Source organism: Macaca fascicularis, chromosome 2, assembly GCF_037993035.2.
Source record: "Macaca fascicularis isolate 582-1 chromosome 2, T2T-MFA8v1.1".
Lineage (NCBI taxonomy): Eukaryota > Metazoa > Chordata > Mammalia > Primates > Cercopithecidae > Macaca > Macaca fascicularis.
In genome coordinates this window covers 148,082,710-148,108,596 of record NC_088376.1, presented here as the reverse complement: position 1 = coordinate 148,108,596, position 25,887 = coordinate 148,082,710, and the positions used below count along the sequence as shown (strand labels likewise).

At 49.9% G+C, this 25,887-nt stretch overlaps 1 protein-coding gene across 50 annotated transcripts in view; it reads right to left on the bottom strand.

Moving 5' to 3' along the window:
- Positions 1–2,351: 2,351 nt before the first annotated feature.
- Positions 2,352–25,887, bottom strand: part of TTLL3 (tubulin tyrosine ligase like 3) — a 31,689-nt gene continuing 8,153 nt past the window's right edge. For 7 of the 50 annotated variants that reach the window (XR_012431392.1, XR_012431394.1, XR_012431393.1 and 4 more), the window contains 7 exons: positions 24,761–24,859; positions 22,902–23,097; positions 17,645–17,793; positions 16,063–16,306; positions 13,908–14,343; positions 7,702–7,928; positions 7,206–7,515 (listed from right to left, as the gene is read on the bottom strand). Coding sequence is in view for 24 of the 50 variants with exons in the window: in XM_074032828.1 (XP_073888929.1) it covers positions 7,285–7,515; positions 7,702–7,928; positions 9,357–9,498; positions 13,908–14,343; positions 16,063–16,306; positions 17,645–17,829; positions 22,902–23,097; positions 24,761–24,859 (1,760 nt within the window). In the remaining 26 variants the exon portion in view is untranslated. The other 43 variants (XM_074032841.1, XM_074032844.1, XM_074032842.1 and 40 more) reach the window with 23 other exon arrangements.

The following is a 25,887-nucleotide window of genomic DNA, read 5'->3' as shown; positions in this document are numbered from 1 at the left end:
AAACCTCGTCTCTACTAAAAATATAAAATTAGCCAGGCACAGTGGCAGGTGCCTGTAATCGAAGCTACTAGGGAGGCTGAGGCACGAGAATCACTTGAACCTGGGAGGTGGAGGTTGCAGTGACCACGAGATGGCACCACTGCACTCCAGCCTGGGTGATAGAGTGAGACTGTGTCTCAGGGCTGGGAGCTATGGCTCATGCCTGTAATCCCAACACTTTGACAGGTGAATCACCTGAGGTTGGGAGTTCGAAACCAGCCTGGCCAACATGGTGAAACCCTGTCCCTACTAAAAATACAAAAATTAGCTGGATGTGGTGGCAGGTGCCTGTAATCCCAGCTACTTGGGAGGCTGAGGCAGGAGAGTCACTTGAACCCAGGAGGCAGAGGTTGCAGTGAGCCGAGATCACATGACTTCACTCCAACCTGGGTGACAGAATGAGACTCCATCTCAAAAAAAAAAAAAAAAAACTCTCCCCATTAAACATTAATTCCCCATCCCCCCAGCCCCTGTTAGCCACCATTCTGCTTCTGTCTCTATGAAGCTGACTGTTCTAGGAACCTCATAAGTGGAGATGTTAGATCTTTTTCTTTAAAAAATTGTGAAATATAGCAAACATCAAAATCTGCCTAAAACATGTCTATGATTTTTTTTTTTCCTGAGACAGTGTCTCCCTCTGTCGCCCAGGCTGGAGTGCAGTGGTGCGATCTTGGCTCACTGCAAGCTCCACCTCCTGGTTTCACGCCTTTCTCCTGCCTCAGCCTCCCAAGTAGCTGGGACTACAGGCGCCCGCCACCACTCCTTGCTAATTTTTTGTATTTTTAGTAGAGACGAGGTTTCACCGTGTTAGCCAGGATGGTCTCGATCTCCTGACCTCGTGATCCGCCCATCTTGGCCTCCCAAAGTGCTGGGATTACAGGCATGAGCCACTGTGCCCGGCCATTTCTATGATTTAAAATAATACCATCACGGGGTGTGGTGGCTCATGCCTGTAATCCCAGCACTTTGGGAGGCCAAGATGGGAGGATCACTTGAGCCCAGCAATTCAAGACCAGCTTGGGCAACATGGTGAAACCCTGTCTCGGCTGGGCGCGGTGGCTCATGCCTGTAATCCTAGCACTTTGGGAGGCTGAGGCGGGTCGATCACCTGAGGTCAAGAGTTTGAGACCAGCCTGGCCAGCAAGGTGAAACCCTGTCTCTAGTAATATAAAAATTAGCCAGGCGTGGTAGCCTGAACCTGTAATCCCAGCTACTTGGGAGGCTGAGGCAGGAGAAATGCTTGAGATCGTGCCATTGCACTCCAGCCTGGGGGACAAGAGCGAGACTTCATTTCAAAATAAAAAAAAAAAAGAAAGAAAGAAACCCTGTCTCTACAAAAAATTAGACGTGGTGGTGCACGCCTGTAGTCCCAGCTATCCGGGAGGCTGAGGTGGGAAGATCACCTGAGCCCAGGAGGTTGAAGCTGCAGTGAGCCGGGTTCTGCACTCCAGCCTAGGCAACAGAGTGAGACCCTGTCTCAAAAGAAAACAGCCGGGCGCGGTGGCTCACGCCTGTAATCCCAGCACTTTGGGAGGCCGAGGCGGGCGGATCACAAGGTCAGGAGATCGAGACCACGGTGAAACCCCGTCTCTACTAAAAATACAAAAAAAAAAAATTAGCCGGGCGCGGTTGTGGGCGCCTGTAGTCCCAGCTACTCGGGAGGCTGAGGCAGGAGAATGGCGTGAACCGGGGAGGTGGAGCTTGCAGTGAGCCGAGATCGCGCCACTGCACTCCAGCCTGGGCGACAGAGCGAGACTCCGTCTCAAAAAAAAAAAAAAAAAGTAAAAGAAAACAACAGGCCAGGCACGGTGGCTCATGCCTGTAATCCCAGCACTTTGGGAGGCTGAGGCAGGCAGATCACTGGAGGTCAGGAGTCTGAGACCAGCCTGGCCCACACGGCGAAACCCTGCCTCTACTAAAAATAAAAATGCCTGGCATGGTGGTGGACACCTGTAATCCCAGCTCCTCAGAAGGCTGAGGTAGGAGAATTGCTTGAACCCAGGAGGTGGAGGTTGCAGTGAGCCAAGGTCGCGCCACCACACTCCAGCCTGGGCAACAAGAACAAAACTCCATCTCAAAGAAGAAGAAAACAACAACAAATACCATCATCCCCTCAGTGTCCACAGAGGATTGGTTCCAGGACCCCCTTCAGACACCAAAAATCTGATACCAAAACCCTCAAATCACTTATATGTAAAATGGCACAGTGTTTGCATATAGCCTACATACATCCTCCTATATAGTTTAAATCATTTCTATATTACTTATAACACTTCATGCAATGTAAATATATAAACAGTTGTTATACTGCATTTTAATTTGTATTTTTGGTTGTATCATTTTTTATTTATTTTTTCATCTGTAGTTGGCTGGGTCCACAGATGTGGCACCTGTGAATAGGGAGGGACAATTGTAATTATAAAGTAGTACCCATATTACTCCCCTTGGGGCACGAAATACAAGCACCCACTCCTTTCTTGTAGAGCAGCAATTGTCAACCCTGGCCCTGGATTAGAATCCCCCCCCAATCCCTCAGGAAGCTTAAGTCCCCAATTCTGCACCCCCAAAGATTCTGGCTTAATTGGCCTGGGGTGGATACCCTGGCACTGATCTTTTAAAAAACTACTTGAAGGGGTTCTACTGTTCAGTCTAGGTCGGAAATGAATCCCCTGGTTTGGGAGAATTACTTTGTTTTCAAGTTGACTGCATACATATGCATCCCTAACCAATGTATTTCATTTTTTTTTTTTTCTTTTTGAGACCGAGTCTCGCTCTGTCGCCCAGGCTGGAGTGCAGTGGCCGGATCTCAGCTCACTGCAAGCTCCGCCTCCCGGGTTCACGCCATTCTCCTGCCTCAGCCTCCCAAGTAGCTGAGACTACAGGCGCCCGCCACCTTGCCCGGCTAGTTTTTTTTTTATTTTTTAGTAGAGACGGGGTTTCACCGGGTTAGCCAGGATGGTCTCGATCTCCTGACCTTGTGATCCGCCCGTCTCGGCCTCCCAAAGTGCTGGGATTACAGGCTTGAGCCACCGCGCCCGGCCATGTATTTCATTTTGCCTGGTTTTGAAGTTTCTGGAACCACACTGTATATACGCTTTCATGATTTGCTCTTGCTCCTAATTGTCAAGTGCATCTGTGTTGTATGGTGTATGGTTTGAATTCCATACTTGGAATAGACCAGTTTGCCCATTCTACTGTTAGTGGACAGTTAGGTCATTCGGCTGTTACCACAGTGCTGCTGTGAATCTGCTTGTATGCATTTCCTGGTGCAGTTACACAAGGATTTCTGGATTAGAATGTCTGGCCTGGTGTGTTAGTTTGTTAGAGCTGCCACAACACATTTACACAGCCTGAGTGGCTTAAAATGTATTAATGTTCTTTTGGTTTAAGAGGCCAGAAGTCCTAGCACCACCTCACTCTTGAAGTCTTGGGGGTTAGAATCCTTTCCAGATTATCGGATGGCTCCAGGTGTCCCTTGGCTTGTGGCTGCATCACATCAGTATCTGTTTCCATTTTCTTTCTTCTTTTTTTTTTTTTTTTTTGAGATGGAGTCTTGCTTTGTGGCCCAGGCTGGAGTGCAGTGGTATGATCTCAGTTCACTGCAACCTCCGCCTCCCGGGTTTAAGTGATTCCCCTGCCTCAGCCTCCCTAGTAGCTGGGACTACAGACGTGTGTCACCACGCCCAGCTAATTTTTGTATTTTTAGGAGAGACGGGTGTTTCACTATGTTGGCCAGGCTGGTCTTGAACTCCTGACCTCAGGTGATCCACCTGCCTCAGCCTCCCAAAGTGCTGGGATTACAGGAGTGAGCCACCGTGCCCAGGCTTTTTTTTTTTTTTCTTTTTTAATTTTTATTTTTTGAGACAGTCTCGCTCTTGTCACTAGGCTGGAGTGTAAGCAGCATGATCTCGGCCCACTGCAACCTCTGCCTGCCAGGTTCAAGCGATTCTCATGCCTCAACCTCCTAAGTAGCTGGGATTACAGGTGTATGCCACCAGATCTGACTAATTTTTGTATTTTTAATAGAGATGGGGTTTCACCATATTGGCCAGGCTGGTCTTAAACTCCTGACCTCAAGAGATCCACCCACCTTGGCCTCCGAAAGTACTGGGATTACAGACCTGAGTCACCGTACCCGGCTTGCTTCCATCTTCACGTGGCTTTCTCCTCATGTCTGTCTGCTCTTCTGGGTTTTTTGTTTTTGTTTTTGGAGACAGGGTCTCATTCTGTCACCCAGGCTGATGTGCAGTTGTGCAAGCATAGCTTACTGCAGCCTCAAACTCCTGGGCTCAAGCTGTCCTCCTACCTGTGCTGAGTAGCCGGGACTACAAGCACACACACTGCACCCTGGTAATCCTTTTAAAAATTGTAGACTGGGCGCAGTGGCTCACACCTGTAATCCCAGCACTTTGGGAGGCCGAAGTGGGCAGATCCCAAGGACAGCAGTTCAAGACTAGGCTGGCCAACATGGTGAAACCCCGTCTCTACTAAAAGTACAAAAATTAGTTGGGTGTGGCGGTGCGTGCCTGTAGTTCCAGCTACTCAGGAGGCTGAGGCAGTGAACCCGGGAGGTGGAGGTTGCAGTGAGCCAAGATTGCACCACTGCACTCCAGCCTGGGCAACCAAACAAGACTCCATCTCAAAAAAAAAAAAAAAAATTGTTGAGATGGCGGCTGGCCTCAGTGGCTCACACCTGTAATCCGAGCACTTTGGGAGGCTAAGGTGGGTGGATCACTTGAGCCCAGGATTTCAAGACCAGCCTGGGCAACATGGCAAAACCCTGTCTCTACAAAATATGCAAAAAAAAAAAAAAAAAAAAAATAGCCAGGTGTGGTGGCACGCACCTGTAGTCCCAGCTACTTGGGAGGCTGAGGTGGAAGGATCATCTGAGCTCAGGAGGTGAATATTGTAGTGAGCCAAGATGTTGCCACTGCACTCCAGCCTGGGTGAAAGAGTGAAACCTTGTCACACACACACACCCAAAAAACAACTGAGTTGGGGTCTTGTTATGTTGACTAGGCTGGTCTTGAACTCCTGGCCTCAAGCAATTCACCTGTCTTGGCACCCCCCCATCCAATGTGCTGGGATTACAGGCATGAGCCACTGCACCCAGCCTTCTTACTCTATTTTTTATATATATATATATATATATATATATTTTTTTTTTTTTAGACAGAGTCTCGCTCTGTTGCCCAGGCTGGAATGCAGTGGTGTGATCTCGGCTCACTGCAAGCTCCGCCTCCCGGGTTCATACCATTCTCCTGCCTCAGCCTCCTGAGTAGCTGGGACTACAGGCGCCTGCCACCACACCTGGCTAATTTTTTTTGTATTTTTAGTAGAGACAGGGTTTCACCGAGTTAGCCAGGATGGTCTCGATCTCCTGACCTTGTGATCCGCTTGCCTCAGCCTTCCAAAATGCTGGGATTACAGGCATGAGCCACTGCGCCCGGCCTCTATTATATTTTTTAAAGCAGGGTCTCAGTACGTTGCCCAGGCAGGCTACCCTCCAACTCCTGGCCTCAAGCAATCCTCCCGCCTCAGCCTCCTTATCATTTTTTTTTTTTTTTTTGAGACAGAGTCTCACTCTGTTGCCCAGGCTGGAGTGAAGCGGCACGATCTCAGCTCACTGCAACCCCACCTCCGGGGTTCAAGTGATTCTCCTCCCTCAACCTCCCGAGTAGCTGGGATTACAGGCACATGTCGCCATGCCCGGCTAATTTTTGTATTTTTAGTAGAGACAGGGTTTCGCCATGTTGGCCAGGCTGGTCTCAAACTCCTGACCTTGGGTGATCCACCTACGTCAGCCCTCCTGAAATGCTAGAATTACAGGAGTGAGCCACTGGCCTTTATCCTTTCTTATGAAGACACTTGTCATTGAATGTAGGCACCACACTGGTCATTGGGATTATCTCATTTAAGATCTTAAACTTATTTACATCTGCAAAGACTTTTTTTTTGGATAGAGGGTTTCACTATGTTCCCAGGCTCAGAGTACAGTGGCATGATCACAGCTCACCACAGTTTTGATCTTCCCGGGCTCAGGTAATCCTCCCACCTAAGCTTCCCGAGTAGCTAGGACTACAGGTGCGTGCCACCACACCCGGCTAGTTTTCTGTAGAAACGGTTTCACCATGTTGCCCAGACTGGTCTTGAACTTGTGGGCTCAAATGATCTCCTGCCTTGCCCTCTCAAAGTGCTGGGATAACAGGCATGAGTGACCATACCCAGCTACAAAGACTCTTTTCCTACATAAGGTCACATTCACGGGGTCCAGGTAGACATCTCTTTTCAGGGACCACAGTTCAACCCACTACAACTAAGCAGTGCCACACTTTTCTTCAGGTAGGTGTGGCTTATTGGATATTTCTTTTTTTTTTTTTTTTTTTTTTGAGACGGAGTCTCGCTCTGTCGCCCAGGCTGGAGTGCAGTGGCGTGATCTCGGCTCACTGCAAGCTCTACCTCCCGGGTTCACGCCATTCTCCCGCCTCAGCCTCCGAGTAGCTGGGACTACAGGCGCCCGCCACCACGCCCGGCTAGTTTTTTGTATTTTTTTTAGTAGAGACGGGGTTTCACCATGTTAGCCAGGATGGTCTCGATCTCCTGACCTCGTGATCCACCCGCCTCGGCCTCCCAAAGTGCTGGGATTACAGGCTTGAGCCACCGCGCCCGGCCTGGATATTTCATTTTTAGGTGACCTTGGCCCCTTGCTGAAGAAGGGATAGACCCACTCCCTCTGCAGAAGGGCTGAGGTTTAGGCAAGGTCAACTCTTTCCCCGTCTCATGACATTAACACTCCTATGCCCATTAGGTGTCATTCTGCTAGCCCGGCTTGTTCTCTGGTGTTGGGGGGCTCTCCGTGGTCGGCAGTTCTGGCAATACGTCCCTGAGTCTACTCACTGCCACATGATCTTGGGCAAGCCATGCTTCCTCTTTCAGACTCAGTTTCTTCATCTGTAAAGTGAAGGCTCACGCTCCCCACCTCTGGATTGGAGATGCTGGGGGAGTCCCTAAATAGGAAGCCCCATGTCTGTCCTTAGGTGAGAATTCTGGGCCTCGCTGCATGGCGGAGCTGCTGATGGCCTCAGGCTCTTGCTGTGGACCCTGAGGTACATGGCCTCGCCCCACCCACTCTTGACCCTCCAACAGCAATGGAGCCAAGCCCCAAATACTTCACTTGTTTCTTTTTATTTGGTGTTGGATCCAGGACAAGGGCAGTGGGGAATCGAAGCAGGGGCTTCCCTAGCTTCATACCCCCAGGCCCCTGTGCCTCTGGAATGTACCAACAAGGGGCAGGGGTTTCAGGGGGCTCAGCCTCTTCATGGGGCACGCCTCAGCCCTGGGTTTGTCGCAGTTTGGCCTTGAACTTGCCTTTGTCCTTGACCTTCCTACGGGTGCTAGGAATTGTTCCGACTTCAAAGGGCAGAGGCAACAAGGCACTTCCAGCTGGGGGCCTCGGAGGCAGAAGAGAGCAGGAGCCTCAGTGTGAAAGGAGGGGAGAAGAGGGAGACGGTCAGAAGTCTGTTGAGAAAGGGGCTTCTGAGGGAGGCAAGCTCTTCCCTTGGGGTGCCAGCCAGCCTGGGAGCTGCCGTCTGCCTGTGCCCTCCAGCCCTGACCCCATGCTCAGCACGGTCCACTGGGTGTGAGCCACAGGTCGAGGCCCACCTTTCTTGGCTTCAGGATGCTGGGTGCCACCTTGAAATCAAGGTTAGGTGGGAGGGAAATGAAGACCTTGGCCGTGGGTAGAGTCATCAAGGCCTTGCCTGTGGTCGACAGGGCCTTAGTGCCCACCAGCTTGCTGTGCTGTCGTCTGAGGATCTGGCCCTGGTGTCGGAGTACATGGGGAGAAGGCAGCTGGGCCTTGGTGTGGAGGCTGGGGAAGTGGTGAGGGGCTGTGGGAGCAAGAGAAGCTGTGAGGGCCTAGGGGGTCCCAAGGTGGCCTAGCTGCCCTAAAAGGTGTGTGTGGAGGATGGGGGGATGTGGAGGGGGCGGGGTAAAGGCAGATGGAGCCCTCCGGGTTCCTCCTCCAGAGGCAGTGAGAAGAAAACAGGGTAGAGTCCAACAGACCTGGGTCTGCATCCCAGCTGTGCCCCTTCTGAGCTGTGCAACCTTGGGCAACTTCTTTAAACTTCCTGATATCTTGGCTGGAAAATGGGGATAATAGCACCTACCTTGCTAGGCTGGTGTAGGCACTAAAGGAGCTGGGCAGGTAGTGGCATGGGGCACACTGTTAAGTGCTGGACACATGTTAGTTATTTTCCCCAGAGGTGACTGCTTGAAGGCAAAGGCAGAATACTGCAGTGGGAAAAGCATGGGCGCTGGAGAGAACAACCTGGGCTTAAGTTCTGGCATCTTTGAAATAAGGTCGTCTTTGAAATAAATCACTCTGCCTCGCAGAGTCACTACTTTGGAGGAGACAATACTTATTTGGCCGGGTTTTTTTTGGTTTTTTTTGAGAGAGTTTTGCTCTTGTTGCCCAGGCTGGAGTACAATGGTGCAATCTCAACTCACTGCAACCTCCGCTTCCCGGGTTCAAGCGATTTTCATGCCTCAGCCTCCCAAGTAGCTGGGATTATAGGCACCTGTCACCACACCTGGCTAATTTTTGTATTTTTTAGTAGAGTAGAGATGGGGTTTCACCATGTTGGCGAGGCTGGTCTCAAACTCCTAACCTCAAGTGATCTGCCCGCCTCGGCCTCCCAAAGTGCTTTTTTTGTTTGTTTTTAAGACAGCATCTCGCTCTGTCTCCCAGGCTGGAGTGCAGAGGTGCAATCATAACTCACTGCAGCCTTGACCTCCCGGGCTCAAGCCATCCTCATTAGCCTCGCGAGTAGCTGGGACCACAGGCTCGCGCCACCATGCCCAGCTAATTTGGCTGTGTATTTTTAAAGAATACTTTGTGAGTAGTGGCTTTTACTTGCTACTGGTGGCTCTTTGGTGGGGTGGCTGATCCAGGTGGTTAGGAGGGGCCTGGAGAGCAGGAATAAATCGCCTTGGGACACTTGGGTGTTTTGGGCGAATGGTCTTACCCAGGGCCTGGGGGTTCTTCGGACTCAACGGCAATCTGTTCAAGTGGTGGGGTTGCCTGTCCCCACTAGAAAAGGTCATAGTGAAAATGCAGCCTATCCTGGTGCTGGGGGCGTCCCACTCTGGGAGATTGGGGCAGACCAGGGCTGTGGCACTTTTCGCCTTGCCTTTCTTCCCCTTTCCAAGGGCTGAAGTGGTGGCAGTGGAGACTGGCTTCTCACTGTGCCCCAGGCTCCTGGCCCCAGCACCTTTCCTAGAAGCTGACCTGTGGATAGGGGTCCCCAAGTCCTTGCCTTCCCTAGAGCCTCGCTGGGTCAGCAGAGGGACTGCTGGGCGGACCCCCATCCGCCGATGACACATCGCCATGGGCTTCTTGATGGTGGAGCCCTCTACCAGGAGCCGGATGCCCACATACTGGGGCACCTCCACAGCAGGCTGTGGGCAAGAAGAGGAGACAAGGCCCACTCAGTCAGTGGTAGTGGAATCCTTGGCCCAGCGGGACCCAGGGTAGAGATGGGTGGAATTACTTTCTGAGGCATCCGGTCAAAGAGACATTTCTGAGCTGAGAAATGGAAAGCCCACCTCTGAGTCAGTACCTAGAGTCACAGAGCTCCAGGAATTGCTAGCCCAGAGGAATGGGGGAATCCCAGCCATGTCCCACCAGCACCCCTCAGCCACATTTCCCTCCTAAGCTGCCCCCAGCCCCTGCTGGAATGTGTGTGGCTCCACTGCACAGGCTACTGCAGGTGGACAGCTTCCTGAGCTCAGCCAATCAGATTCTCTGCACAGGGAGTTTGAGTTACGCCACCCAGACAGGTAAGAGGCTTGGAGCCTCCCTAGAGCCTCGTGTGAACCCAGGTTATGGGGGAGCAGAAATTAAGAACCTTAAAGAAGACAGTCTGTGGAGAGAATGAATTAGCGAATACGCAGAGGAAGGCAGAGAGAAGGGTCCAAGGAGAGGGACTCCCTTACAACTCTCAGTTCCTATCAGGCCAAGCTGTGTGTCCTGCCCTCAGCTGGGCTCCAGGAGAGCTCCCTGTGCCTCGCCAGCAACCTGGAGTCAATTGGAGGTATCTTCTGTGCCACTGAAGGATCCTGATCAGAATCTATCTAAACATCAGAATTACTTGGAGCTCGTTAAAAATACAGCTATCCGCCGGGCACGGTGGTCACACCTGTAATCCCAGCACTTTGGGAGGCTAAGGCTGGCAGATCACTTGAGGTCAAGAATTCGAGACCAGCCTGGCTAACATGGCAAAACCCTGTCTCTACTAAAAATACAAAAAAATTAGCAGGTCATGGTGGCAGGCACCTGTAATCCCAGCTACTTGGGAGGCTGAGGCAGGAGAATTGCTTGAATGCAGGAGGCGGAGGTTGCACTGAGCCGAGATCGCGCCATTGCACTCCAGCCTGGGTGATAAGAGCGAAACTCCGTCTCAAATAAATAAATAAATAAATAAATAAATAAATACAGCTATTGCCGGGCATGGTGGCTCATGCCTGTAATCCTAGCACTTTGGGAGGCTGAGGCAGGTGAATATCTGAGGTCAGGAGTTGGAGACCAGCCTGGCCAACATGGCAAAACCCCGTCTCTACTAAAAACACAAAAATTAGCCAGCCATGGTGGGCACCTGTAATCCCAGCTACCTGGGATCTAAGAAGGAGAATCACTTGATTCCAGGAGGCGGAGGTTGCAGCGAGCCGAGATAGCACCACTGCACTCCAGCCTGGGTGGCAGAGCAAGACTCTGTCTCAAAAAAAAAGAAAAATTAAAAAAAAATTCTTTTTAATCAAATAAAAATATAGCTATCAGCACTCCCGAGTGGCCCCAAATGATGAGGGAAAGCTCATCTTTAAAGAAGAATCTCAGCTAATAAATGCAGAAGGAACAACAGAATTAGACATTTGCCATTTTGCAACTCTAATAAAATAGGCAATAATCAAAACTGGTATCAAAACAATTAGATGAATGGATGACAGGAAAATGACAGTCATCTGGACAGAGCCAACACAACACCTTACAAAAAAATTAATTGCAAAGGGGAGATGTAGCTTATAATGGAGAGATCTCGTAACCACCGCTGTAACCCACAGTCAAACTCAGCAGCACTAACTGTGAGACACTGTCAAAGGATGTGCCTTGTGATGCCACATGAGGTACCCAACATCACCTCTGAAGTGCTCTTGGCAAAAATGTTTAACCTGAACCTCATCAAGCTGTCTGACCTAACTTCTAGTTCCTGAGACAATCAGCTAACAAAAGACCAAGGTAAATAACACCATAAGGAAACAATCAGATAAATCCAGAATGTGGGACAGTTCTACAAAACAACCGGCCTGGCCCCTCAAAAGATCAAAACTGTGGTGTCAAAAGGCACTGGGGCTGGCCTAGATGAAAAGAGACAAAAAACCAGTGCAAGGTGTGAGCCTTCACTATGTGCTGGCCTAAAAACAAGAACAAATCAGCAATAAAAGACATTTAGAGGGCTTGGCGCGGTGGCTCATGCCTGTAATCCTAGCACTTTGGGAGGCCGAGACGGGTGAATCACGAAGTCAGGAGATCGAGACCATTATGGCTAACATGGTGAAACCTTGTCTCTACTAAAATACAAAAAGTTAGCCAGGCATGGTGGCGGGCGCCTGTAGTCCCAGCTACTCAGTGGGGTGGAGGCAGGAGAATCGCTTGAACCTGGGAGGCGGAGGATGCAGTGAGCTGAGATGGTGCCACTGCACTCCAGCCTGCATGATAAAGCGACTCTGTCTCAAAAAAAAAAAAAAAAAAAAAAAAAAAAAAAAAAAAAAAAAAGATGTTTGGGGGAAATTTGAAAAATGCAGATGCGTAGTCACCTCCCCAAGCTAGACATCTTGGGTCAATCTCTGGGGGTGGAGCCTCCTGACATCCATACCTTTAGAAGCTTTCACATGCTTCTGGCCTGGGCACTGGCATTGGGAGCACTGCACTACAATGGCACCTTTTCCCTCAGCTTGCTCATATTTTCCTGCCCATGTATTTCCCCATTTACATTTTTTGAAACCAAAACACCAATATATTAATTTAAGAAACGATCGGGGCCGGGCGTGGTGGCACACGCCTGTAATCCCAGCACTTTGGGAGGCCAAGGTGGGCGGATCATGAGGTCAGGAGATCAAAACCATCCTGGCTAACACAGTGAAACCCTGTCTCTACTAAAAATACAAAAAATTAGCCGGGCGTGCTGGCGGGCGCCTGTAGTCCCAGCTACTTGGGAGGCTGAGGCAGGAAAATGGCATGAACCCGGGAGGCGGAGCTTGCAGTGAGCCGAGATCGCGCCACCGCACTCCAGCCTGGGCAACAGAGCAAGACTCTTATCTTGAAAAAAAAAAGAAATGATCAATAACTGTAATAAAGACGAGGTCACTTAGGTCACGTGATCGGTATGCTCTCTTCCTGTAACCAAACCTTGACAGAAGCCGAATGCTAATCAGAAGCCACTTAAACTGCCACAAGAAATTCTATCCAGAGCTCAGAAAGCTTTGCAATCAATTTTCTGACTGATTTTTTAAAATGCTGTTCTATTTTACAAGTAGACTCCAATCTCTCTTTGAAGCAAGATGAGTGAAATAATTATAATACTAATAATAATAGTAGCTACCAGTAATTGCCTATTACTATACATTCAGGCACTTTACAGGTTATACATGATGAAACTCCTAACCTTATTAGGTAATAACAACATTAGCTAAAACTTAGTAGCATTTACTATGTGCCAGGCACTATTCTAAAGTACTTTACTGGCTGGGCACGGTGGCTCCTGCTGTAATCCCAGCACTTTGGGAGGCTGAGGTGGGTGGATCACCTGAGGTCAGGAGTTCGAGACCAGCCTGGCCAACATGGAGAAACCCTGTATCTACTAAAAATACAAAAATTAGACAGGCGTTGTGGTGGGCACCTGTAATCCCAGCTACTTGGGAGGCTGAGGCAGGAGAATCGCTTGAACCCAGGAGGTGGAGGTTGCAGTGAGCCAAGATCATGCCACTGCACTCCAGCCTGGGCAAAAGAGCGAGACTCGGTCTCAAAAATAAATAAATGAAAATGAAGTACTTTACTTATCAACTCATTTAATTCTCACAACTCATAGTACCTAACTTTGTGAGTTAGGTACTATTTTTATTCTTACAGATGAGGAGACCTAGGGGTTAGGAACTTGTCCAAAGTCACACAGCTTGTTGTCACTGAACAGTAATTTGAAACCAAGGAGACGGCCGGGCGTGGTGGCTCAAGCCTGTAATCCCAGCACTTTGGGAGGCCGAGACTGGCGGATCACAAGGTCAGGAGTTCGAGACCATCCTGGCTAACCCGGTGAAACCCCGTCTCTACTAAAAAAAAAAAAAAAAAAAAAAAAAACTAGCCAGGCGCAGTGGCGGGCGCCTGTAGTCCCAGCTACTCGGGAGGCTGAGGCAGGAGAATGGCGTGAACCCAGGAGGCGGAGCTTGCAGTGAGCCAAACTTGGGCCACTGCACTCCAGCCTGGGAGACAGAGCGAGACTCCATCTCAAAAAAAAAGAAGAAACCAAGGAGATTCCAGAATCTCTGCTCTTACGACTATGCTATATGCCTCTCTAGAAATATTATCCCCATACACTAATTCATTTTATTCTCCCATTCCCATGAGAAAGTTGGTAATAATATCCCCATTTCAAAGATCAGGAGACTGAGGCTCAAGGAGGTGAGGTCACCTTAGCAGGACCAGGACTTGAATCTGGGTCTTAAACTGGGTCTGACTGCAGAGTCCTATGCTCCACTATGGGGCTGCCTGGAAGAGGGTGCAGACTCTCTGGGGTCCTGCCTGGGCCCAACCTCCTCACCTGCTTATAGATGAGCTCAAAGGCTCCTGTGTCACAGTTGCGGTCCAGCCGCCGGTCAATGACCACGCGCAGGGTGTCAGCTTGCACGCCAGCACAGAGCCGGGCTGTGACTGCCGTGGAGGGCGCCATGGTGGGGCTGGCGTTGATCTCAATCAGCCAGGGCTGGAAGTCCTCCCCGAACACAAAGTCAGCACCATAGAGCTCAAAGCTGGCCTTCCGACACTGCACAGTGTCCTGGGAGGTCTGAAGTGCGTGGATTACAGCATCCTTCATGCCAGGCACGATGATGGTGGACCAAGCATTTGGGGCCCCCATCTCCTGCAGGTGGGCCTGGAACCTCTGGCTGGACCACATGTTGTCTGGGGGAAGCAGTGGATGCCGATGGCATGAGTTCTCCAGGTGCTTCTGGATGGAGTTGTTACACAGGTGCACTGAGCTGGGGCAGAGAGCAGAAAACTGAAGTCCAGGCCCTTGTGTCTCTCCCATCCAAGTTCAGGGAGGACAGGCAAGTCCTGGAACCAGCCCTGGGCCACCCTGCACTATTCAACTGGAGATGGGGCCCTACTGGGAAGGACAAAAAGGACAGAGGCCTGGGCCCCACCACATTCCTTTAGGGCCAGAACTACTGTTATCTCTCAGGGCTGCTCTGAGGGCGCTAATTATGGGGGCCACAGTACTAAGTGCTTTGTGCATAGTCTCAGTTAACCATCTCAGTGTTTGGAAGATAAGAGGGTGGGTAAGGGTATGGCCCCGTCATCACCAGGACGTGGTCAAGTGCCATCTCCACACTAGTTGTGAGACCTTAGGCAAGTCGTCTAACCTGCGTGCTCTTCACATCTGCAAAATGAGGGTAGTAACAGTACCCACTTCACTGTTTTTTATTTTTTTCCTCAGACCGGGTGAACAGGAAGTATTCACTGGGTTCTTATGAAGAATAAGATAATGGATACAAAGTGCTTAGCACTATCACATATGAAGCACTCAATAATTGATAGCTATGAATTTCATACTACTGCCTCCATTCTTCAGATGTGGAAACCAAGGCTTAAATAGGTTTTCACATGACCAGAGTCAAACAACTTGGAAGCTGCAGAGACAGAATTTGAATTCAGGCTTCAACAAGGCTTTCTCTCACCCCAGAACTTAACACGACATCTTGGTTTTCAAAACTTCTGACCTCCTTTCCCCTGCTCTACATTTGCTTCCCTTTTTCCCCCAACGACAAATATAATCTTTTTTTTTTTTGAGACAGAGTCTTGCTCTGTTGCCCAGGTTGGAGTGCAGTCGCACGATCTCAGTTCACTGCAACCTCCACCTCCCAGGTTCAAGCAATTCTCCTGTCTCAGCCTCCCGAGTAGCTGGGACTACAGGTGCCCGCCAACACACCCAGCTAATTTTTATATTTTTAGTAGAGACGGGGTTTCACCTAATTGGTCAGGCTGGTCTCGAACTCCTGACCTCAGGTGATCTGCCTGCCTCAGCCTCCCAAAGTGCTGGGATTACAGGTGTGAGCCACTGCGCCTGGCCCAAATAATCTTTGAACCTGTTAGATAATTTCACTTGTGTTCATTGCTTGTCTGTTTCTCCCTGCTAGAATGTAAGCCCTTGAGAGCCAGGATCTTGTTTTGTTCACTGCTATACCCCAAGTGCCCAGAACAGTGCATGGCATAAGGTACACACTTGATCAAATCTGTTGGAGGGGCCAGGCACAATGTAATCCCAGCACTTTAGGAAGCCAAGGTGGGACGATCGCTTGAGCCCAGGAGTTTGAGACCAGCCTGGGCAACATAGTGAGACCCCATGTCTACATAAAAGAATTCAAAAATCAGCTGTGGTACATGCCTGTGGTCTCAGATACTTGGGAGGCTGAGGAGGAAGGATTGCTTGAGCACAGAAAGTCAAGGCTACAGTGAGCCGTGACCATGCCACTGCACTCCAGCCTAGGCAACAGAGTGAGACCACCCCCCGTCAAAAAAAATAAAAATAAAAAATCTGTTGGATGCAAGGACAGCTGGCTGGATGAGAGCCCGCCTGCCTGCAGTCTGTGCATGGAGCCTAGCGCTGCTGCGCGAGTCCCCTGCACTGTAATTGCCTGTTTGCTTGCCAGTTCCCCAACTAGGCAGGGAGCTTGTGGGAGGCGAACAGAGGGGCTCACTTGTCCAGGTTCTTCAGGGAGAAGGGCTGTGTGGAAAAGCGGATATAGCTGTCGCGGTAGAACCACACAGTAAGTGGGTTCCAGTCAGTTACCAGGAACCACTGTCTCAGGTCAAACTTGGTGCCAAAGATGAGCAGGGGCCGCTCAATATACTTCTGCACCACCCATTTGCCGTCCTTCATCACCATGGGGTTGCCATTCACCAGCTTCAGCATCTCCTCCAGGTGGTCCATGCATATGATGCCTACGGGGGAGGAGGGCAGTCAGGGATTGAAAGGTCAGGCGTGGGCTGGGAGAAGGGCCAGCTTGTCATGAGCTCTCATCCCCTCGGAGCTGATAGGGCTGCGTGGGTAAGGTGGTCTCCCTCAACCAGAACTCAGTTCCCTTTGAGAAAGCCAGGAATTTGCTAAGGATTTTAAATTTTTCCTAATTAACCAGTTTTGTTTGATTAAATAGGAATATATACATGGCTACAAATTTAAAGTGCTGGGCTTTTTTTTTTTTTTTTTTTTTTGAGACGGAGTCTTGCTCTGTCACCCAGGCTGGAGTGCAGTGGCGAGATCTCAGCTCAGTGCAAGCTCCACCTCCCGGGTTTACGCCATTCTCCTGCCTCAGCCTCCCGAGTAACTGGGACTACAGGCGCCCACCACCACACCCGGCTAGTTTTTTGTGTGTTTTTTTAGTAGAGACGGGGTTTCACCGTGTTAGCCAGGATGGTCTCGATCTCCTGACCTCGTGATCCACCCGTTTCGGCCTCCCAAAGTGCTGGGATTACAGGCTTGAGCCACCGCGCCTGGCCTTTTTTTTTTTTTTTGAGACAGTCCTGTCGCCTAGGCTGGAGTGCAGTGGCACGAGCCCGGCTCACTGCAACCTCCGCCTCCCAGGTTCAAGCGATTCTCCTGCCTCAGTCTCCTGAGTAGCTGGGATTGCAGGTGCCTGCCACCACGTGTGGCCAATTTTTGTATTTTTAGTAGAGACAGGGTTTCACCATGTTGGCCAGGCTGGTCTCCAACTCCTGACCTCAAGTGATCCACCCGCCTCGGCCTCCCAAAGTGCCGGGATTACAAGCGTGAGCCACCGCGCCCGGCCAGTGTTGGGCTTTTTAAAAGTATGTGCACCTATTACTTTCCTACCAATAATAAATAGACTATAAAACAAAACAAAAATTAGACAGTACAAAAGGGCAGACAATAAAAATTACATCTCCTTGTCCAGGGGCAGCCAACTGCTGCTTCCAGGTCCTTATGGATATCCTTCCGGATCATGTGAGAGCCTACACATGCCTTAGTTTCCCAGGATTGTATAAATTAAAGCATGTTAAGGATTTGGAATCGTGCTTTAGATGCATGACTGCATTTAATCCTCACCTCACAGGAGGTATTATCATCCTCCTCATTTCACAGATGAGGGAACTGGGGTTCAGGGAGGTGATAAAACCTGCTCAAGGTCACGAAGAATATCAGTAGCAGAGCTAGGACTCAAACCCAGGCAATCTGGCTTCAATAGACCTACACTATTAACTTCCTTGGCCTTTACTGGGAGATGGGAGGTGCCAAGGCAGGAAGTAGGAGCTGACCCCCACCTCGTCCGCGGGACTTGGCTCCCGGCTTCACAATCCAGATGTTGCGATCCCCTTCCATGTCTATCTGGGGTACCACGGCCCGCAGCTGCTGCAGGATGTCCTCACAGCGCTGGACCTGAGTGTCGAGGTGCCTGAGTTCTGCCCCTTCGCTGTGGGGAAATGATGGAACTTGGGCAGGGCTGGACCTGGGACATGTGGGCGGAGAGGGCAAGGGGAGATATATTCCACCACCCCCCACTGTCTTCCAGGCAGCCTCGGTCACGCCCTCCCTGCAGATATCCATAGGTCCCGCCCAAGCCTCCCGCCCCACCTTCAAGCCACCCCTGAAATCCTAACCTCCCCAGACTACAGGAAAGGGAAAGGTTGATAAAATTCCATTAACTGCAAACCACCCCCTACTCCAGCACTCCACCTGTGCCACTCCCCTTCCTATTACATTAAAACTGTCTTTGACAGAATTTAATCTTTCCAGTTCCTAATGATAAAGCACCACTATGTGCCAGGCACTGTGACAAGGGCTTTCCATATATTTTCACTAATCCCCTCAAGGCCCTGCCAGGGAAGTATTACTGATACCCCACCCCCTGCCCCCCAACTTTTGTTTTGTTTTTTGGAGACAGGGTCTTGGTCTGTCACCCAGGCTGAAGTACAGTGGTGAAACCATGGCTCACTGCAGCCAGGAACTCCTAGGTCCAAGTTTCAGCCTCCCAAGTAGTTGGAATTACAGGCATATGCCACCACATCCAAGCTAATTTTTATTTTTGGCAGAGATGGGTCTTATTATGTTACCCAGGCTGGTCTTGAATTCCTGGCCTCAGGCGATCCTCCTGCTCAGCCTCCCAAAGTGCTGGGATTGTAGGCATGAGATACCACACCCAGCACTGGTCCCATTTTAGAGAAATGTAAACTGGGCCAGGCACGGTGGCTCATGCCTGTAATCCCAGCACTTTGGGAGGCGGAGGCAGGCGGATCACCTGAGGTCAGAAGTTCGAGAACAGCCTGGCCAACATGGCAAAACCATGTCTCTACTAAAAATACAAAAATTAGCCAGGCATGGTGGCAGGTGCCTGTAATCCCAGCTACTTGGGAGACTGAGGCAGGACAATCACTTGAACCAGGGAGGCAGAGGTTATAGTGAGCCAAGATCCCGCCACTGCACTCCAGCCTGGGCGGGTGACAGAGCAAGACTCGGTCTCAAAAAAATAAAATAAAATAAAATTAAAATAAAATAAAAAGTAAACTGGGCCGGGCACAGTGGCTCATGCTTGTAATCCCAGCGCTTTAGGAGGACGAGGTGGGCGGATCACGAGGTCAAGAGATCGAGACCATCCTGGCCAACATGTGAAACTCTGTCTCTCCTAAAAATACAAAAATTAGCCAGGCGTGGTGGTGGGCACCTGTAATCCCAGCTACTCATTAGGCTGAGGCAGGAGAATCGCTTCAACCCAGGAGGCAGAGGTTGCAATGAGCCGAGATCACACCATTGCACTCCAGCCTGGGCAACAGAGCGAGACTCCATCTCAAAAAAAAAAAAAAAAGTAAACTGAAGCTTTGAGAGTTAAGGGACTTACCCAAGGCCATACACTGAAAGCTGAGTGGTACAGCCAGGATTCAAACTCTGTCCTGTCTGATTCCTCCATGCATAGGTGCTTTTTGGGGTTCATTCCTCTCTTAATCTGCGCCTAATATTGGCTGATACAATGTTAGCCTAATTCCTTTCAAGCACATCTATATCACACCTCTTCTTGCTTTTCTCCCCATCATTTACCCCCACCTGACACATCTGCTTATTTGGTTATTGTCTGAATCCCCTAACTAGAATGTAAACTCTGTAAGAGCAGCAACATTTTTTGTAGTTGTTCTCTGCTGTAATCCCCATCCCCAAGCACCACACCTGGCACTCAGCAGGTACTCCCTAAAAGTTTGCTCAGTGAATTAACGGATGGCTCAGCAAGTACTTTGGTAGGAGCCTGCATCAGCAACTGGGCTGCACAGACAGGGTTTCATGGACAAAGAGTGACCCTGTTCTCTACAGGACAGAAAATGTCCTGAACTAAACCAAGTCACAAAATACACCAGATGGCTACCTCATCCAGACTCTCCCATTTCTTTCCTTCTGAATGAATAGGACGGGAGCCTCCTATTCAGGGAAAGCTAACTCTGTAACACTTTAGCATCTTGAATGTCTCCAGTCATGGAGAACTTTCTCTTTTTTAAGGAGGAGGCAGCAGCCATTGGGGCAGTGCCAGGAACAGGTACAGCAAGATGCAGGGGGCTAGGCAAGGTCTCCCAGCAGTACTCACACCTATGTCCTGATAAACTTTTCTGTGGTCCGTAGCATGAAGCATCTGTTCAGTAATCTGTGATGTGGCCCAGGAAAGTATCACACAGGAGTGTAATTTGAAAAAGTATATTCGACATGACAATATGATTTTATAGTTAGTGAAAAGAAAAAAAACAACAACAGTATTTTAATGAAAAGTCAACCTTGATGAAAACCTGGCTGGCTTAGTTCTTAAAATCCAGGATTCAAACAAACAAACAAAAAACTGGGTGGCTTTTTTTTTTCGAGACGGAGTCTCGCTCTGTCGCCCAGGCTGGAGTGCACTGGCACGATCTCAGCTCACTGCAAGCTCCACCTGCTGGGTTCATGCCATTCTCTTGCCTCAGCCTCCCCAGTAGTTGGGACTACAGGTGCCCACCACCACGCCTGGCTAATTTTTTTGTATTTTTAGTAGAGACGGGGTTTCACCATGTTAGCCAGGATGGTCTCGATCTCATGACCTGGGTAATCCGCCCACCTCAGCCTCCCAAAGTGCTGGGATTACAGGTGTGAACCACCGCACCTGGCCACTAATTTTTGTATTTTTACAAAAGATGGGGTTTCACCATATTGGCCAGGCTGGTCTTGAACTCCTGAACTCATGATCCACCAGCCTTGGCCTCCCAAAGTGCTGGGATTACAGCACTTTTAAAAATGGATTTGTTTTTTAAAAAATGTTGAGAAGCATTAACAGTAAATATTGAATGAATTAGGCCAACCAAACAAACAAAAAAAAAAACACAAATTTTTGTTTGTAGGCCCACCAAACAAAAATCTGCCAGGCCTGGTGGCACATACCTGTAGTCCCAGCTACTCAGGAGGCTGAAGTGGGAAAAATCACTTGAGCCTGGGAGGCAGAGGTTGTACTGAGCCAAGATTGCACCACTGCACTCCAGCCTGGGTGACAAAGTAAGACCCTGTCTCAAAAAACTAAACTAAAATAAAATATTGAAGGAATGTATGAATGCTGGTCATTTGTACTGAACCATTCAACACTGTGTACGTCTGTTATATGATGCAATATTTTATGTAATCCCGACTTTAGAGAGATTCCTATAGCCCTCTAGAACCCGCCCCCACACACCAGAAATAAAAAGGACTCGTGCTTCATGACTAATGTTCTAGGTCTCGAAAATTCTTTTTTTTTTTTTTTTTTGAGATGGAGTCTCGCTCTGTCACCCAGGCTGGAGTACAGTGGCACGATCTCGGCTCACTGCAACCTCTGCCTCCCGGATTCAAGCAATTCTCCTGTCTCAGCCTTGGCCTCCCAAAGTGCTAGGATTACAGGCATGAGCCACCGCCCCGAGTAGATTTGTTTTTTTAAAAAGTTGAGAAGCATTAACAGTAAATATTGAACGAATTAGGCTGAGTGCAGTGGCTCACACTACTCAGTGGCTCCTGAGTAGCTGGGATTACAGGCATGTGCCACCAGGCCAGTTAATTTTCGTATTTTTAGTAGAGATGGGGTTTCGCCATATTGGCCAGGCTGGTCTCCAACTCCTGACCTCAAGTGATCTGCCCGCCTCCGCCTCCCAAAGTGCTGGGATTACAGGTGTGAGCCACCACGTCTGGCTGCCTTGATAATTCTTAATTTAAGATGGGTAGCTTTACATTTTCCAGTAGCTAAAGAGAAAGTATTGGGTCACCTAAGTTATTTCCTGACATTTAGAAAAGATGCAATGAATTACTTGCTAATGACGTGGATCTGCTGCTCATGTCATTCATTAGTTCTTCGGTTTCCCCTATTGAGTAATTAAATCTGTCCATTTGTTTCTGTTCTTCAGTTTCCCCTATTGAGTAATTAAATCTGTCAATTTCTTTCCATTACCACCACCCCAGCTGAGATTCCTAGCACTCCCACTTGGCTTCCTGCAGGTCTCAAACCTTGAGCTGTGTCCCGGTTGAGAACAGGGGCTACGCTTCATTTCTGGTACCTGGCACAATGCTTGGCACATTGGAGTTGCTCAAAAAATGCTTACTGTGTGTTCTGCCTTCCGGGCTGTTCTCCCTCCAGTCGCTCCTGCATGCTTCTCCTGAATGGAATCTCCCTAAAGCAGCACCAGGCTCACCTTTATCCTCCCTTCCCCCGCCTGAGAACCTTTCTCCAAAGTGTGTTCAGAAAACACTGCCCCAGGCCAGGCGCGGTGGCTCACACCTGTAATCCCAGCACTTTGGGAAGCCGAGGAGGGCGAATCACGAGGTCAGGAGATCGAGACCATCCTGGCTAACATGGTGAAACCCCGTCTCTACTAAAAATATAAAAAATTAGCCGGGCGTGGCGGCGGGCGCCTGTAGGTAGTCCCAGCTACTCGGGAGGCTGAGGCAGGAGAATGGCGTGAACCCAGGAGGCAGAGCTTGCAGTGAGCCGAGATCGTGCCACTGCACTCCAGCCTGGCGACAGAGTGAGACTCCGTCTCAAAAAAGAAAAAAAAAAAAAAAAAGAAAGAAAGCACTGCCCCTCAGGATGCTTGGTGGGGGGCAGGGCAGGGTGGGAGCCTACAGAGAGAGTATACAGGATACATTCTGTAGGCTTACACCACCCAGAGGTTCTGAAGAGTACTGCCCCAGGGAAGCCTCTTTAATTAACTGCTTAATCCAGTGTTTTCCAAATGTGATGGACCACAAAAGCCCTTTTTCCATAAAATCTATTTACTTCCTGGAGAATTAACATCCATACAACACACACTTTGGGCAATGTGCTGTCCATTTGGTGGCACAAGCCATGCTCTTAGAGACTATGCTATGCCAAGAACCAAGAAGAGTGGCCCAGACCCTATCATGGAGGCAGTGGGAGTCCTTGAGGGTTCCCGAGCAGAAGAACAGTAGGGTAAATGAGCGGGAGGCTTGGGGAAGGGGTGGGGGCTGCCCGAGACAGAAAGGGCCTGTCCCTAAACACCTGCCCACAGCCCAAAGTCCCAGCTGCAGGGGACTCACTGGACCACTTGGTAGTAGCGCTGGAGGAAGAGGGACCAGCCCTCGGGGGTGAGGTACAGTGGGGCCTCCAGGTCCTTGTCGATGTCCATGTGGGCCAGGTTGCTAAGGTACTCCTCGCACGCACACAGAGCTTCATCCACAAACTCTGGGGACACCAACACTGGGTTTTTCTCCTGTTTCTTGCGCTGCTTGTCTCCTGCACATAGGGAGGGGCCTGTCACGATCCCATATCCAGGCAGGTAACCTGACACATGCCACAGCCCCCATTGTCCTGAGGCCTGTCACTTACATGCGGCCCAGCACGTACCTAGATAGATCCCTTACTGCCCTGGGATGTGTCACTTAGCTGAGGCTTTGCTCTAAATTCACTGCAACTCTAGCACTTGCCCCTGGCTCCCACTGTCCCAGGACCTGTCACTCACTTAAGACTTGGCCCTAAATGTCCCCAAGTCCTCTGACAGCACCTATAGCCTCTCTGCCCCTGGGACCTGTAAGACACCTGAGGCTCTGCCTAAAATGCACCTGGGAGCCTTGGCCTATGTGAACCCAGTTATACATGAATACCCCTCCCCCACGTCTGACACAGCTTCTTAAGTCCACACACCAGAAATCCAGACCCACTCCCAGAATCCTGACACAGAGCTACAACCCTTAGCCCACAGAAGCACTAACCTCTGTGTGCACTGTTATTGCACAAGGCCCTGACACACCTGAAAGTGATTACAGAAACTGACCCTTCAGAAGACCCCCATGCACATCCACAGACCTGACTCACCCGGAACATCGCAGTGCACTGAAGACCCTGATATACAGCTGAGGCCCTCAGACCCCTGCAGCCTGACCTATACCATAAAAGCTTAAGCACGGGGTCTCTAGCCACACCCGAGGCCCTTTTGCCCCTTATCCTGGCACACAACCAAGCCTTCCCTGTACGTGACACATGCAAGAGACAGCAATGGGGAGGTCTCCCTCTGGAAGAGGCAGGGATTTTCCTCCTTCCTGGAGAGCTGCCTCTACTTCCCTGAATCCCTCACTGATGGGTCCCTGGATTACAGGACTAGGAGCCGGGAGGCACGAGCTAAATCCAGAAAGGGAAAGGGCAGGCAGTGGTTGGGCTGGCATGCAATGATAGTGAGGGTTCCTCTGTGTCCCCCTCCACTCCAAGCTCTTCCTTATGTTCAGGCCTAAGCTGTTCTCGGGCCATGTGTAAAGCCCAGTTTCACTGCGTCCTCCTCCTCAGAGACCTGAGCTCCTCACAGGCAGGGACGGACCATGTCTTCTTAGTCTCCCCTCTCCAGGGTGCTTGGCCACATGCCAGGCCCATGGGAGGGTGGAATGAGGAGTGGATCAACTAACAAATGGATGGGAAGACAAGTGTCTAGGTACCTGGGACAGAAAAATGGATGAGTGGATGGACTGGAGGACAGATAGGTAGTAGACAGGAGAATGGAATAGCAGGTAGGTAGATGGGTAGATGGATCTGTGGAAGGATAGGTAGGCAGGGAGTGGACAGATGGATGGGGAGTATGGAGCTGACGTCAGATAGATGAATGAAGAGATTAACAATGGGTGACAGGTGGGAGGATGGAAGGATGAATGGAAGTGTGGGTGGGTGAATCGGTAGATCAGAGAGTGGGTAAATAAGTGGGTACATAGGTGAATGGATGAGTGGATGGATGGATGGATGGATGGATGGATAGATGGGTAGACGTGAATCATACACAGATGTGTGAATGAACCAGTAGGTGGGTGGATGAGTAGATAGGTAGAAGGGCAGATAGGTAGAAGGGCAGATAGGTGGAAGGGCAGACGGGTGGAGGATAAATGGGTAGGAGAGTGGAGGTAATCACAGTACTTACCTGAGGCCTCTTCCTCTACTGCCTGGATAGGGTATGACTTCCACTCAGACTTCACCACCAGCTTGAGAACGTTGCGGGCAGCTGTCAGCCAGAAGTCCTCTGCTCCCAGGCCAGGGGATACCCTGCTCAGCCCCTAGGCCTGAGGCCTGTTCTGGTTCCAGAACCTGATCATGACTTGCCCCATTTTGGATCCAGAACCTGACTCTACCTTTTCTGACTCTAGAGCCTGAGTTTAGAACTTGCTCCTGTTTCAGGCCATGCGCAGTGGCTTATGCCTATAATCTTAGTACTTTGGGAGGCCGAGGTGGGTGGATCACGAGGTCAGGAGAACGAGACCATCCTGGCTAACACAGTGAAACCCCGTCTCTACTAAAAATACAAAAAATTAGCTGGGTGTGGTGGCGGGCGCCTGTAGTCCCAGCTACTAGGAAGGATGAGGCAGGAGAATGGCATAAACCCGGGAGGCAGAGCTTGCAGTGAGCCAAGATCGAGCCACTGCACTCCAGTCTGGGTGACAGAGTGAGATTCTGTCTCAAAAAAAAAAAAAAAAAAAAAGGACTTGCTCCTGTTTCAGTTGTGGAACCAGACCCCAAATCTGACCTGACCTGGATCATATTCTGCCTTCAGAATCTGGCTTGGACCCATTGTCTGATTTATTTCTTCTGTTCATCACCTACTTTTGATACTTATTCTATCCTGAGAACCAGACTATGTCATATTTCAGATTTTGAATGTAATTTAAACCTAGCATAGAATCTGGATCCAAATTCTAACCTGAATTTAGAACATATTGTGGAATTGGAACCTAGTCTGCCTTAGAAACCCAAAGCCTGCAGCCTTTTTTGGAACCCAATTCAACAAGTGGAACTTGATATAAGCCTGGAATCTGTTCTGGATTCCAAACTCAAGGGACTGACCAGCTTTTAGAACCTGCTCTAGAATATAAGCCAAGCTACCTGAGCTTTTCTGGAGGTCAGAGTTGACCAAGCTAAGAGGCTCATTAAGGGAGGGCACATTAGGGAAGGATAAGGATTGAGGGTGGAAAAGGAAATCTGCTGGGGCAGACGAGGACATGAAGAGAGGCCTGTTGCTCTCCAACATGAGCCAGAGCTTCAGCCCTGCTCCGT